Source organism: Coffea eugenioides, chromosome 3 (assembly GCF_003713205.1).
Source record: "Coffea eugenioides isolate CCC68of chromosome 3, Ceug_1.0, whole genome shotgun sequence".
NCBI lineage: Eukaryota > Viridiplantae > Streptophyta > Magnoliopsida > Gentianales > Rubiaceae > Coffea > Coffea eugenioides.
In genome coordinates, this window is record NC_040037.1 from 18,061,613 (window position 1) to 18,075,036 (window position 13,424).

The window sequence follows — 13,424 nt, forward strand, 5'->3', positions numbered from 1 at the left end:
CACATTCAAAACATTTATCAGTTAGCTTCTTATTGAACTCCAGTTTCCCTCTGTTTCTGAAGTCATTAGACTGATTTGGGAAGGAATTGCTGGATCCGCCTTTCCTGAATCTTCTCTTGTTGAGAAATCTTTTGAAGCCTCTTGTGATGAGTGCAATATCACTGTCATCACCTTCCAAATCATTTTCATCCTGTGAGGCTGTTTCATCTTCACCTTGTGAAGCTTTCAGGGCAATACTCTTTCTTCCTTTTGTGTCTTCTTCATCCTGCATCTTAGATTTAAGTTTCAGTTCGTAAGAAGTTAGAGAGTTAATCAGAGATTCAATAGATAAAGAGTTTAGATCATTGGCTTCCTCTATGGCAGTCACTTTGCTTTCCCAATCCTTCGATAGAGCATTCAGAATTTTCCTGTTCTTTTTCCCTAGAGAGTACTCCTTCTCAAGCACCTCTAAATCCTTGATCAGATCATTGAATCTACAATACATTTTGTCGATATTTTCATGAGGCTCCATCTTAAAGGATTCATACTTAGTGACCAGAATGGACTTTTTTTGTTCTCTCACGTTGTCACTACCCTCATGAATTTCTCTTAGCTTATCCCACATTTCTTTGGCAGACTTACATCCTTTTACTCTAATTGACTCATTTGAGTCTAAGGCACTATAAAGAACATTCATGGCTTTGGCGTTCAATGTGAGATTGATTTTATCTTGAGCATTCATCTCAGCTCTTGTTTTTGGCCGTAACAAACCTGTTTCTGCATCAAGAAAGTTAGCATCATGCGGTCCTTCATTCACAATAAACCATAGCTCAATATCAATGGATTGCAAAAAGATAATCATTCTTTCTTTCCAGCTAACATAATTGAAACCAGTAAACATGGGAGGCCTAGTGACCGATTGTCCCTCAACAAACATGGCATGATTGGTTGTCATTTTTACTCCAAGCCGCTTGAGCTTAATCTCTAGGAGACCAAGCTCTGATACCAATTGTAAGGATCGAAGACAACCTAAGAGGGGGGGTGAATTAGGTTTTCAAAAAATAGCTAAGATATAGGCCACTTTTTTTTGAAAGTCTTCCTTTCTTTTCTCAAAGACCACCCAATGGACCAGATAACAAGAGAGCACAGGTATTTGTGAGATGAAGAGGAGAACAGTTTATGTAGAAAAGCAGTAAATGAAAGTAGAGAAACAAACCAGGCTTTAAACTCAACTGAGGTTTGAACTACACTTTTATATACCAAGTTACTTCAAGTTGAACAGTCTTGCAACCAATATCTTGTGTATAAGGGAGGGATCACTTCCTTCTTGCCCCAAACCACACTTGGTCAAGCAAGGAAGTTTTACAAACACTCGAAGAACCCTCACTAAGCTACACTATTGAAGAAGCTGTGTCACACTTGAAAAACTACAAGAAGATTGCACAAGCTAAGAGTACAAATGTTCCTTTTGAGTATTCTAACACTTGAATCACTCACGATCTGATGTAGACTTGATGTGCAAAGTTCTGCTGAGGTGGTTGACTTTGTTCTTTTTATAGGAGACCAGAAAATTCTTCAATTAATGCTGTCAACGGACAGAAGGCAACTGAAGAGTCAACTAGCCGTTGGTGCTGTCGGACGTCCGATGTTTAGTTTTTATGCGTCCGAACGAGATCAATGAGTTCTGGAAGTTTTCTTGAATCTCTTAGGACGTCCGATCCCTTATCATCATGCGTCCGATGATAGGATGCACACTTGGAACTTCTTCTTCAATTCCTTCGGACGGCCGATGCGTCCAGAGTGTTGCGTCCGAACATGATTAGTAATCATAGAAGCCCTGGCTTGTCTTCTTCGGACGTCCGAGTCTGAGTTCTTCACACGTCCGAAGATACTCAAAGGATGTCGGATGTCCGATAATCTCCTTTTGTGCGTCCGACATCATCCTCAGCACTCTTCATCCTCTTTGATCTTCTTTTCCTGTTTGGTGTCATTTCTGAAAAGGATCTTCTACAAAAAGTATTAGTAACATCCAAATGTTCTGTAATCATCAAAAGATATGAATTGAGATAAATAATATTAATATATAATTTTGCGTACGTGTATATTCAATCGATATTTGGACCCTATCGAATTCAAATCAGAAAGATCAAGTGTAAGGTCTGTCGAGTATATGAGTTGAATCCAAAACAAATATAAATAAACAGGTCCAAATTTGGAGTATTCAAATTCAACTCGGATCTGACCAGTTGGCAAGTCTAGCGCACAGTCACACGGCTTTGATTGAGGTTTTTATGATCCGTCCAGTTCAACGGAGTACAATAAATTCAAATTTGCTCGACACATGTTGGAAAGAATTACTCTCCAAGAAAGCTGCTTGTAGTAACCATGCTTTATATTGGGAAAGTGTGTAAAATATATATATATATATATCTGATGAGATTGCTTAACTTCATGATTATTATGTTTCTCTATTTATGATTTTATTAGTGTAGATCTATAGATTTAGATTTGTCTGATGAGACTAGTTAACTTCGTGATTACTATCTAATGTATTCAAACTTATTATAGTATTGATAGTATCGATCTATGAATTTGGAACTATCTGATGAACATAGAGCCTATAATTGCCAACCTCTGGTCCAGCTAGTAAGGCCATGGGATTTGGCAGTAAGACCTATAAAGATGTTGAGTTTCCTGTGGTCTAAGATCCAGGATGGTAAAGTGTTCAAAGGATCGCTTCTTCTTGTATTTTTTGATGGGGTTGTCCCTTGTATTTGTCAAAGAACCACGTCCTCTTAGCATGGTTATGTTCTGCATTAAATTCTGTCCTGAGATCCTGTTTGTCAATTTGATATTCCATGGTAAGTGCCCTCAACTCATCATGTTGAGAATGCCTGTCTATTATGGAAGAGTATGTAGGAGATCTAGAAAATCCTTCTTGCTTCGTGTCATCCGAGGATCCATCTTGGATCTCCGAAGAGGTAGGTCTGCTGGTTGCATATCTTGCTTGTGGAATTTTGGAAGAAAGATCCAGATCTTGAAATCTAGTTGAAATAGAGGAAGTTAATGGTCTTTCTGAGACTGATCTCATTCCCGTTGTTGAGTGTCTGGGTATGTCTATACTGGTTGTTGATGAAAATGATGCCCTGAAATTCATGGATTTATCAACTTTGATTTGGACAGCTCCAGAAGAAAATTTTTGGATGCTTGAAACTATCGTGTTTTGTATTGGATCTGCTGGTGCTGCTTCAGAGAGTATCCAGCTTTCTAGTAGTGTGATCTGGTTCCACGTAATTGATCTCGGAACTGTGATTCGAGATCTAGTCAGATCTGTTTAGAATAAGACTGTTTCTTCCTTTTGTAATATTTTCAGGGCTCCGGTCCTAAATAGATGGAATAAGGTTTTCAAGAATACATCTTTGATTCGCCCCAATATCAAATAAGGCTTCACTCACGTAGATCTATCAAATCCAGTCAAATTACCAAGCCAAGAGTTTATCAGAAGTTCACAATTTCTGGTATCTAGTCGACCAACAAATAATACTACAAGTCTTGATACAGGAAAAGACATAGGAAATCTCATAGACATAAGAGAACCTAAAATAAATATCTTAACTAAGACTCAACCTCTTACCAAATCGGTGGCTATTAATTGACAAACAAAGGTTATCTCTAAACAAGAAACCCATTCAAATGAGACCACTGATTCTTCATGAACATTTATCTCAACCTTGTTGTGAGGACCCGAAAATTTTCTTATTTTTATAGAATATTACTGGACTATTTAAATGATTATTCACTCATTTTTTCTCCAAATTATTTGTTTTCGACCATTTTAAATTTATTTATATGGAACAACGTCTCTTTTATAGTTTTAAAACGTTTTGTTGGAAAATCTATTTTTCAAAAATTCGTTTAGTTTGGAATGACGAGTACACGTTTTTCGAGACTATACTTGAATCGGGAGTGTATTAATATTGGAGAGTTAAGAATGATCAATGGTAGATTAAGAAAGGCTAATTAAGGAATTAATACTCGACTCATGTGAGGATTCACAAGAAATTTATTTATTTTGAAACCCTAATTTGGGCTTATTTAATGATTTAATTGTCCATTTATTTCGAATATTATTTTCTAAACCTATTGAACCTAGTTTCATTATATTTTTAAAGTGACTTGATTCAAAATTTAATTTTCGGAAGCACGTTTAGTGAGAATAGTGGATAGTGCTTGGAAATTTTAACCGATTGAGAGTGCAATAAGCTTATAATATTGGAGACTTATACAATGGACCTAAATTAGGTATTTTAATGTTTAAATACTCAAGTGATAGTTATTAGTATTATCGTTATAAGAATTTCTCGGAGGTTTCGCGTTATAGCGTTAAAATTGACGGTACGCGTTTTCACACGCGCGACTTTATTTGAGGGACTTTAGACCCTTATTTCGGGACAATTAAGAGTGAATAATATTTATATGAACATAAGTGCATTAGAGATTTAGTGCACTAGTGAACCAAACGCGAGAGAAAATCGAGTCCTAAACGCACCAAACGAGCCCTAATGAGAGTTGACCTTGGAGTGAATTTACACCACTCATTTTAATCTTCTCTTGGAAGCTAACCTTGATCAAATCTCACTCTCTCTTCTCTCTCTCCTATTGCCAGCCAGCCCCCTCTCCCTCTCTAACTCCATTGTTTCAAAAATTTCTTCACCAAATCAACAACAAAACTCCAACCAATCTTCACCAAACTTGTAGATCAACTAGCAAACTACTTGGAGGTTGTTTATCTCAATTCATATCTTTTGATGATTACAAAACAAATGGATGCTACTAATACTTTTTGTAGAGATCCTTTTCAGAAATGTCACCAAACAGGTCTGTGGATTTAAAGCAGAAAAAGAAGATAAAAAAGGATGAAGAGTGCTGAGGATGATGTCGGACGCACAAAAGGAGAGTACCGGACGTCCGACATCCTTTGAGTATCTTCGGACGTGTGAAGAACTCAGACTCGGACGTCCGAAGAAGACAAGCCAGGGCTTCAATGATTACTGATCATGATCGGACGCTCAACACATGAGTATCGGACGTCCGACAAGTGTTGTTGCTCTTCGGACGCAACACTCTGGTCGCATCGGCCGTCCGAAGGAATTGAAGAAGAAAGTCCAAGTATTCATCCTACCCTCGGACGCATGATCGGACGTCCTAAGGGATTCAAGAAAACTTCCAGAACTCATTGATCTCGTTCGGACGCATAAAAACCAAACATCGGACGTCCGACAGCACCAACGGCTAGTTGACTCTTCAGTTGCCTTCTACCCGTTGACAGCATTAATTGAAGAACTCTCTGGTCTCCTATAAAAAGAACAAAGTAAACCACCTCAAGACAACTTTACACATCAAGCCTACAACAGATTGTGAGTGTTTCTAGTGCTAGAATACTCAAAAGGAACATTTGTACTCTTTGCTTGTGTAATCTTCGTGTTGTTTTTCAAGTGTGACACAGCTTCTTCAATAGTGTAGCATAGTGAGGGTTTGCGAGTGTTTGTAAAACTTCCTTGCTTGACCAAGTGTGGTTTGGGACAAGAAGGAAGTGATCCCTTCCTTGTACACAAAAGATTGGTTGCAAGTTTGTTCAACTTGAAGTAACTTGGTATATAAAAGTGGTGTTCAAACCTCAGTTGTGTTTGAAACCTGGTTTGTTTCTTTACTTTTATTTACTGCTTTTCTACACAAACTGTTCTTCTCTTCATCTCACGAATACCTGTGCTCTTGTGTTATCTCGTTCATTGGGAGGTGTTTGAGAAAAGAAAGGTAGTCTGTGAAAAAGTGGACTATATCTTAGCAGTTTTTTTGAAAGCCTAATTCACCCCCCTCTTAGGTTGTCTTCGATCCTTACAATTGGTATCAGAGCTTGGTCTCCTAGAGATTAAGCTCAAGCAGCTTGGAGTAAAGATGACAACCAGTCATGCTATGTTTGTTGAGGGGCAATCTGTTATTAGGCCTCCCATGTTTACTGGTTCCAATTATGTTAGTTGGAAAGAAAGAATGATTATCTTCTTGCAATCCATTGATATTGAGCTGTGGTTTATTGTGAATGAAGGACCGCATGATGCTAACTTTCTTGATGCAGAAACAGGTTTGTTGCGGCCAAAAACGAGAGCTGAGATGAATGCTCAAGATAGAACCAATCTCACATTGAATGCCAAAGCCATGAATGTTCTTTATAGTGCCTTAGACTCAAATGAGTCAATTAGAGTAAAAGGGTGTAAATCTGCCAAAGAAATGTGGGATAAGCTAAGAGAAATTCATGAGGGTTGTGACAACGTAAGAGAACAGAAAAAGTCCATTCTGGTCACCAAGTATGAATTTTTTAAGATGGAGCCTCATGAAAACATCGACAAAATGTATTGTAGATTTAATGATCTGATCAAGGATTTAGAGGTGCTTGAGAAGGAGTACTCTCTAGGTGAAAAGAACAGAAAAATTCTGAATGCTCTATCAAAGGATTGGGAAAGCAAAGTGACTGCCATAGAGGAAGCCAAGGATCTAAATTCCTTATCCATTGAATCTCTGATTAACTCTCTAACTTCTTACGAACTGAAACTTAAATCTAAGATGCAGGAAGAAGAAGACACAAAAGGAAGGAAGAGTATTGCTCTGAAAGCTTCACAAGATGAAGATGAAACAGCCTCACTGGATGAAAATGACTTGGAAGGTGATGACAGTGATATTGCACTCATCACAAGAGGATTCAAAAGATTTCTCAATAAGAGAAGATTCAGGAAAGGCGGATCCAGCAATTCCTTCCAGAATCAGACTAATGACTTCAGAAATAGAGGGAAACTAGAGTTCAACAAGAAGCAAAACGATAAATGTTTTGAATGTGGCCAACCTGGACATTATGCAAATGAGTGTCCAATGAAGAAAAAGAAGGAAAACAAGATTGAACGAAAACCAAAGTTCAACAATTTTCAAATTACCTGGAATGATTGCAACTCAGAAGGCGAAGTTGAAGAAGAAGAGGAATCTGCTCAAGTGGCTTTCATGGCTATTGGCGATGAAGAGTGGATGCTCAAGACATATGACTGGTGATGCATCACAATTCATTAAACTCAAGCAAAAAGCAAGTGGAAAGGTAACGTTTGGAGATGATAACAAAGCCAAGACTGTTGGTATTGGCGATGTTGGTAAGAATGATCAAACTTTTATCCACAATGTTCTTCTTGTTGACAATTTGAGCTACAATCTGTTAAGTGTTAGCCAATTGTGTGATAGGAATCTGTTTGTATTGTTCAAAAAGCTTGAATGTCTCATATTTGACTCAAACTTCAACATTGTTTTCAAAGGAAAAAGAGTTAATGATGTCTATGTAGTTTTTCTTGAAAAAATTGATTCCTCATATCTCAAATGTCTCAAAGTAGCAAATGAGGACCCATGGTTGTGGCATAGAAGGTTGTGTCACTTCAATATGGATTTGCTGAAAGAAATTTCTAAAAAGGAACTTGTTAGAGGTCTTCCAAAAATTAGATTTGAAAAAGACAGAATTTGTGATGCTTGCCAATTTGGAAAACAAGTCAAGGTTACTTTTAAACCTAAGAAATGTGTTTCTACTTCAAAACCACTTGAACTTCTGCACCTTGATCTATTTGGTCCTACACAGATTGCAAGCCTTAGTGGTAAGAGATACTGTTTTGTGATTGTTGATGACTATTCTAGATATACTTGGGTGATATTCCTTGCTCATAAAGATGATGCCTTTAAGAATTTTACCTCACTATTTGCTAAAGTACAAAATTTGCTTGGCTTGAAAATTGTCAGGATTAGAAGTGATAATGGGACAGAATTCAAGTTCTGTGGTTTTCCAGAATTTTGTGATCATAATGGTATTACTCATGAATTCTCTATTGCTAGAGTTCCTCAACAAAATGGAGTTGTAGAAAGAAAAAATAGAACTCTCCAAGAGACTGCTAGAACCATGCTTAGTGAATGCAATTTACCAAAATATTTTTGGGCTGAAGCCATCAGCCTGTTATACCATGAATAGAGTTCTTTTAAGACCAATTTTGAACAAAACTTCCTATGAGCTCATGTATGACAAAAAGCCTGTTGTCGGTTACTTCAAAGTATTTGGTTGTAAATGTTTCATTTTGAATATCAAGGAGCATCTTGGAAAGTTTGACAAGAAATCTGTTGAGGGAATTTTCTTGGGTTATTGTGAAAACAAAAGAGGCTTCAGAGTTTATAATCGTAGAACATTGATTATAGAGGAGGCTATACACATTACTTTTGATGAATCTAATGGTGACATCTCTATGAGTTGTGGTGAAGATGATGACACAGGTGTTCAAGAAGAACAGAAGAAGCTAGCAATCAATGATCATGACTCTGTCTCACCAGAAACTGATTCAAAGGATACTGATGCTCAGGTCAGTCCAGCTGAAGAAGTGAATAATAGAGATACCACTACTCCTAATGATCTTCCAAGAGCCTGGAAATTTGCTCATAACCATCCCAGGGAGCTTATAATTGGTGATCATTCTGAAAAGGTCAGGACTCGTTCCTCTAGACACCTGGTAGACAATCTTTCTTTTGTATCACATATTGAACCTAAAAATGTTGGTGATGCATTGAATGATGAGCACTGGATTTTAGCTATGGAAGAAGAGTTAATCCAATTTGAAAGAAACAAAGTTTGGACCCTGGTTGCCAGACCACAAGGCCATCCTATCATTGGCACTAAATGGGTTTTTAGAAACAAAATGAATGATAAAGGGGAGATTGTTAGAAATAAGGCTAGACTGGTGGCTAAGGGATACACTCAAGAAGAGGGAATAGACTTTGATGAGTCTTTTACACCAGTAGCCAGGCTGGAATCCATAAGAATGTTTTTAGCATTTGCATGTTTCAAGAATTTTAAATTATTTCAAATGGATGTTAAGAGTGCCTTCTTAAATGGATTTATAGATCAAGAAGTCTATGTTGACCAACCTCCTGGTTTTGAAAATGAATCTTATCCAGATCACGTGTTTAAACTCTCAAAAGCTTTATATGGATTAAAGCAAGCTCCTAGAGCATGGTATGAACGTCTGAGTGGATTTTTGATTGAAAATGGTTTTAAAAGAGGCATTGTAGACACTACACTTTTTACAAAACAAAGCTCACGAGATCTTTTGATTGTGCAAATATATGTGGATGATATCATATTTGGTGCTACTAATGAAAAATTGTGCAAGGACTTTTCCATCATCATGCAAAAAGAATTTGAAATGAGCATGATGAGAGAACTGAACTTCTTCCTTGGACTCCAAGTGATTCAAACCCAAGATGGAACATTTATAAATCAAACAAAATACACCAAGGAGTTGCTGAAAAGATTCGGAATGGAGGATTCAAAGCTTGTTGGGACACCTATGTGCACATCTACCAAACTTGACAAAGATGAAGAAGGTACAAAAGTTGAGGAGAAGAAGTACAGAGGTATGATTGGAAGTTTACTTTATTTAACTGCTAGTAGGCCTGACATCATGTTTGCTGTGTGTTTATGTGCTCGATTTCAATCCTGTCCAAAGGAATCACACTTGAATGCAGTAAAAAGAATCTTGAGATATCTTAAAGGAACCTTAAATTTTGGCTTGTGGTATCCAAAATGTCATGAACTTCCTTTGTGTGGATTCTCTGATGCTGACTTTGGTGGTTGTAAAATAGATAGAAAAAGTACTACTGGCATATGCAACTTTCTTGGAAATTGCTTGGTCTCTTGGTTTAGTAAAAAACAAAATGCTATCTCACTGTCCACTACTGAAGCTGAATATGTTGCTGCTGGTGCTTGCTGTGCTCAATTGTTATGGATGAAAAACACATTGAATGACTTCGGTTTAGTATATGAATGTGTACCCATGTACTGTGACAACACTAGTGCAATCAATCTAACAAAAAATCCCATTCAACACTCTAGAACTAAGCACATTGATATAAAGCATCATTTCATTCGCGATCTTGTCTCAAAGGGGGTAATCCGTGTTGAGTTTGTTTGTTCTAAAGAACAGATCGCTGATATCCTCACAAAAGCTCTTCCGCTAGATCAATTTGTGTCCTTGAGGACAAAATTGGGTGTTTCAGAAAAAATGTTCTAAGTCTTATTTCTAGTCAATCTTTATCGGACGTCCGATGAATTGGAACGGACGTCCGACAGTGTTCTTCGTCCAAGTTCCAGAAAAACATTGGTTCGAACGGTTGTGTCGGACGCATCATTTCGTTCTGACGTCCGACACTCAAAAAATGAGTCCTATAAGGCAGTTACCCATTCTTCTCAGTTCATTTTCCTCCATAAGTCTCGGACGCGACCTTTCAGTTTTCTCTAATATTTGAAATTCAAATTCCTCTCTCCTCAAACCAAGTTCCGAGAAATTGACTTAACCAACTCTATTACACCTCTCTTGCTCATTAACCACTCATAAAAAGCACTCCTAACACCCAACTACCCCAAAATTCCCAATTTACATGCGAAACCCTAATTTCATATAACCCTCTCTTTGCGGCATTTTAGTGCACTCTTGTTGGCTCTTACTGCTTATTCCTTCTATACACAACATTCTGCATCAAAAATCATATCCACATTGCATCATGGTTAGAATTAGGGGAGGATCTACTAGTGCCGGACGGTCTTTTAGGCTTAGGGATGAAGACATTGAAATTGTTAATCCACCTCCTGTGGCACCTAAAAAGAAAAAAGTGACCCGTGGTGGCAGAAGCAGACTGCCCAAAAAAAAATAGTTACTCCAACTGCTGAATCATCTGATGAACAAATGGAAGGGCAGATCTCTGAAGGGAACATTGCTAGTGGAAATGAGGAACCAGAGCAGGCTACCCAAGGTGATGAAACTGTCACAAGGTCTTCTAGTAAAAGAAAAAGGACTGCAAAGGGGAAGAGAACTCCCCAATCCAAGAAAAAGCAATCTGCTGATCCCTCTGTTGATCAGCAGAATGAAGAAAACACTACTGAGAGTCAGCCAACACCTGAACCCTCCATCAGGAAGTCTCCAAGGACAAGGACTGAGACTCAAAATATTGGTGCATCTGCCACTCAAACCTCAAAAGGGACACGTTCTGGGAAGAATCCAGTATCTCAGCCTGTACCTGAACCCGTTCCTCTACCAAAGTTCATCGATGATGAAGCCAGAGACAGATTTGAGTTAGTCTCTCAAAAAGGGTTCATCACCCAAAGGCTCATCATTCCTTTTGAATTTCGTAAGCTTGATCTTGAACCTGTCATCAAACTATTTGAATTCCAGAAATGGACTCATCTTCTGACCATTCCTAATGTTTTTTATCCTGACATGCTTTATCAATTTTTTGCTAATCTTAGAAAGGGTACATCACACACTGAACTCATCTCTAGGGTCAACTCTGTAGACATCATGTTAACTCCTGACATTGTGAATTCTATTCTGAAAACTAGTATTGAAACTGGTTTCAAAGGAAAAATTGTAAATTTCTTTTCGTATGAGGAATTTCCTTCTGCCTATCATCATTTTTACAATGCTAAACTCATGACTTATTTTCAAACCAAATTCAACACCCCTGCTGAGGCAAGATTGGATTATCTCAGTCCTCAGAATCTGATCATCTTCACCATCATTTCGAATCTGTTGGTGCCAACTGATGGCCACAGAACAGATGCAAACAAAATGGAACTCTATCTTTTCTACTGCTTTGTTGAAAAAATCCGCATTGACTTTGGATTTATAATGTGCAAGTTTCTGCTCAAAATTAGCACTGATAGTCGTAGGAAGCTTTCCTATGACAGATTTCTGACCCCTATTTTTGCTCATTTTGAAATACCCTTTTCTGGCAAATCTCCAAAAGACAGTGCTTCATCAGTTTTCTCCAAACCTTATTTTGAAAGAAAGAACCCAAAATTTTTTGATGGTCATTGGTGCTACAAGGAGACTGTGACCGAGTCTAGAAGAAAAAACTTGCATGAAACCCCTGTCACTCCTAGAACTCCCCATGATCAGTCAGACTATGTTTCTCCTTTCACCATTCATTCTAGAAAGTCTGCCAGTAAGTCCTTCTCTTCCAACTCTGAGGTCATCTCCTTGCTTGAAGACCTCAAACAGCATGTTATGCTTCTTGAAGATGGTCTCATGATGACCATAACCTCTGCCCAACAATCCTCTTTCCTTGAAAAAAGGAATCTTCTTATGCCCCCTATACCTGAGACAAATGAGACTGCTCATCAAAAAGAACCAAGATCTGAGCCCACAGGGCCAACTACTGGTAATGAGACCACACCAGCTTCCAGTTCTCAGCCCAAGGATAAAGGCAAGGCTCCAGTAACTGAGGAAGCATATGAAGATGATGATGAAGAAACTGAGGAAGAAGAGGACCCTGAACAGTATCGTCTGACCAGGAGGAGGCCTGGATCATCTAAAATCACCATCTAGGCACTACTAGGTCACTGCACCTAAATCTAGGACCATAGTTCATCTTTTGCATTGCACTTTTGTACTAAGTGTTGAACACCTGGTCTGTACAACTAGATATTTTCTACTATTTATGAATGTTTTAACTAAGTGTTTGTTATGAATGCTTTGAATGGATGTTATGATTGGTTATATGTTTTTGAAATCTGCTCAATGAATTAATGTTTCTGTTTAACATCTGCTAAATGATTGAGTCCAAACTGTGCTGTACATTGTAAATGAATATACTGATAATATTTCTGATGGGACGTACTGCTGGTACCAAAACTGATACTCAAATCTTGTGATGATAAAAAGGGGGAGAATTGGATTTGGATTAGCACTGACGATGTTGATTGCGTTTCTTCCTGTATACTCATGCAATTCGTTAGGGGGAGCTACTCTGATGATGTTGATTGCGTTTCTTCCTGTATACTCATGCACTTCGTTAGGGGGAGCTGTTATATTTTTTCCTCTCTATCCAAATGTTTGGTCATCATCAAAAAGGGGGAGATTGTTTATCTCAATTCATATCTTTTGATGATTACAAAACAAATGGATGCTACTAATACTTTTTGTAGAGATCCTTGTCAGAAATGTCACCAAACAGGTCTGTGGATTTAAAGCAGAAAAAGAAGATCAAAAAGGATGAAGAGTGCTGAGGATGATGTCGGACGCACAAAAGAAGAGTACCGGATGTCCGACATCCTTTGAGTATCTTCGGACGTGTGAAGAACTCAGACTCGGACGTCCGAAGAAGACAAGCCAGGGCTTCTATGATTACTGATCATGATCGGACGCTCAACACATGAGTATCGGACGTCCGACAAGTGTTGCTGCTCTTCGGACGCAGCACTCTGGTCGCATCGGCCGTCCGAAGGAATTGAAGAAGAAAGTCCAAGTATTCATCCTACCCTCGGACGCATGATCGGACGTCCTAAGGGATTCAAGAAAACTTCCAGAACTCATTGATCTCGT

The 13,424-nt window shown here is 38.2% G+C and overlaps 1 protein-coding gene across 1 annotated transcript; it reads left to right on the forward strand.

Moving 5' to 3' along the window:
- Positions 1-3,092: 3,092 nt before the first annotated feature.
- LOC113766233 (nucleolar and coiled-body phosphoprotein 1-like) lies at positions 3,093-12,428 on the forward strand. Its single transcript, XM_027310444.1, has 4 exons — positions 3,093-3,234; positions 8,323-8,528; positions 10,800-11,173; positions 11,756-12,428. The coding sequence occupies exons 1-4, from the start codon at positions 3,093-3,095 to the stop codon at positions 12,426-12,428; spliced, it is 1,395 nt and encodes a 464-aa protein (XP_027166245.1).
- Positions 12,429-13,424: the final 996 nt, after the last annotated feature.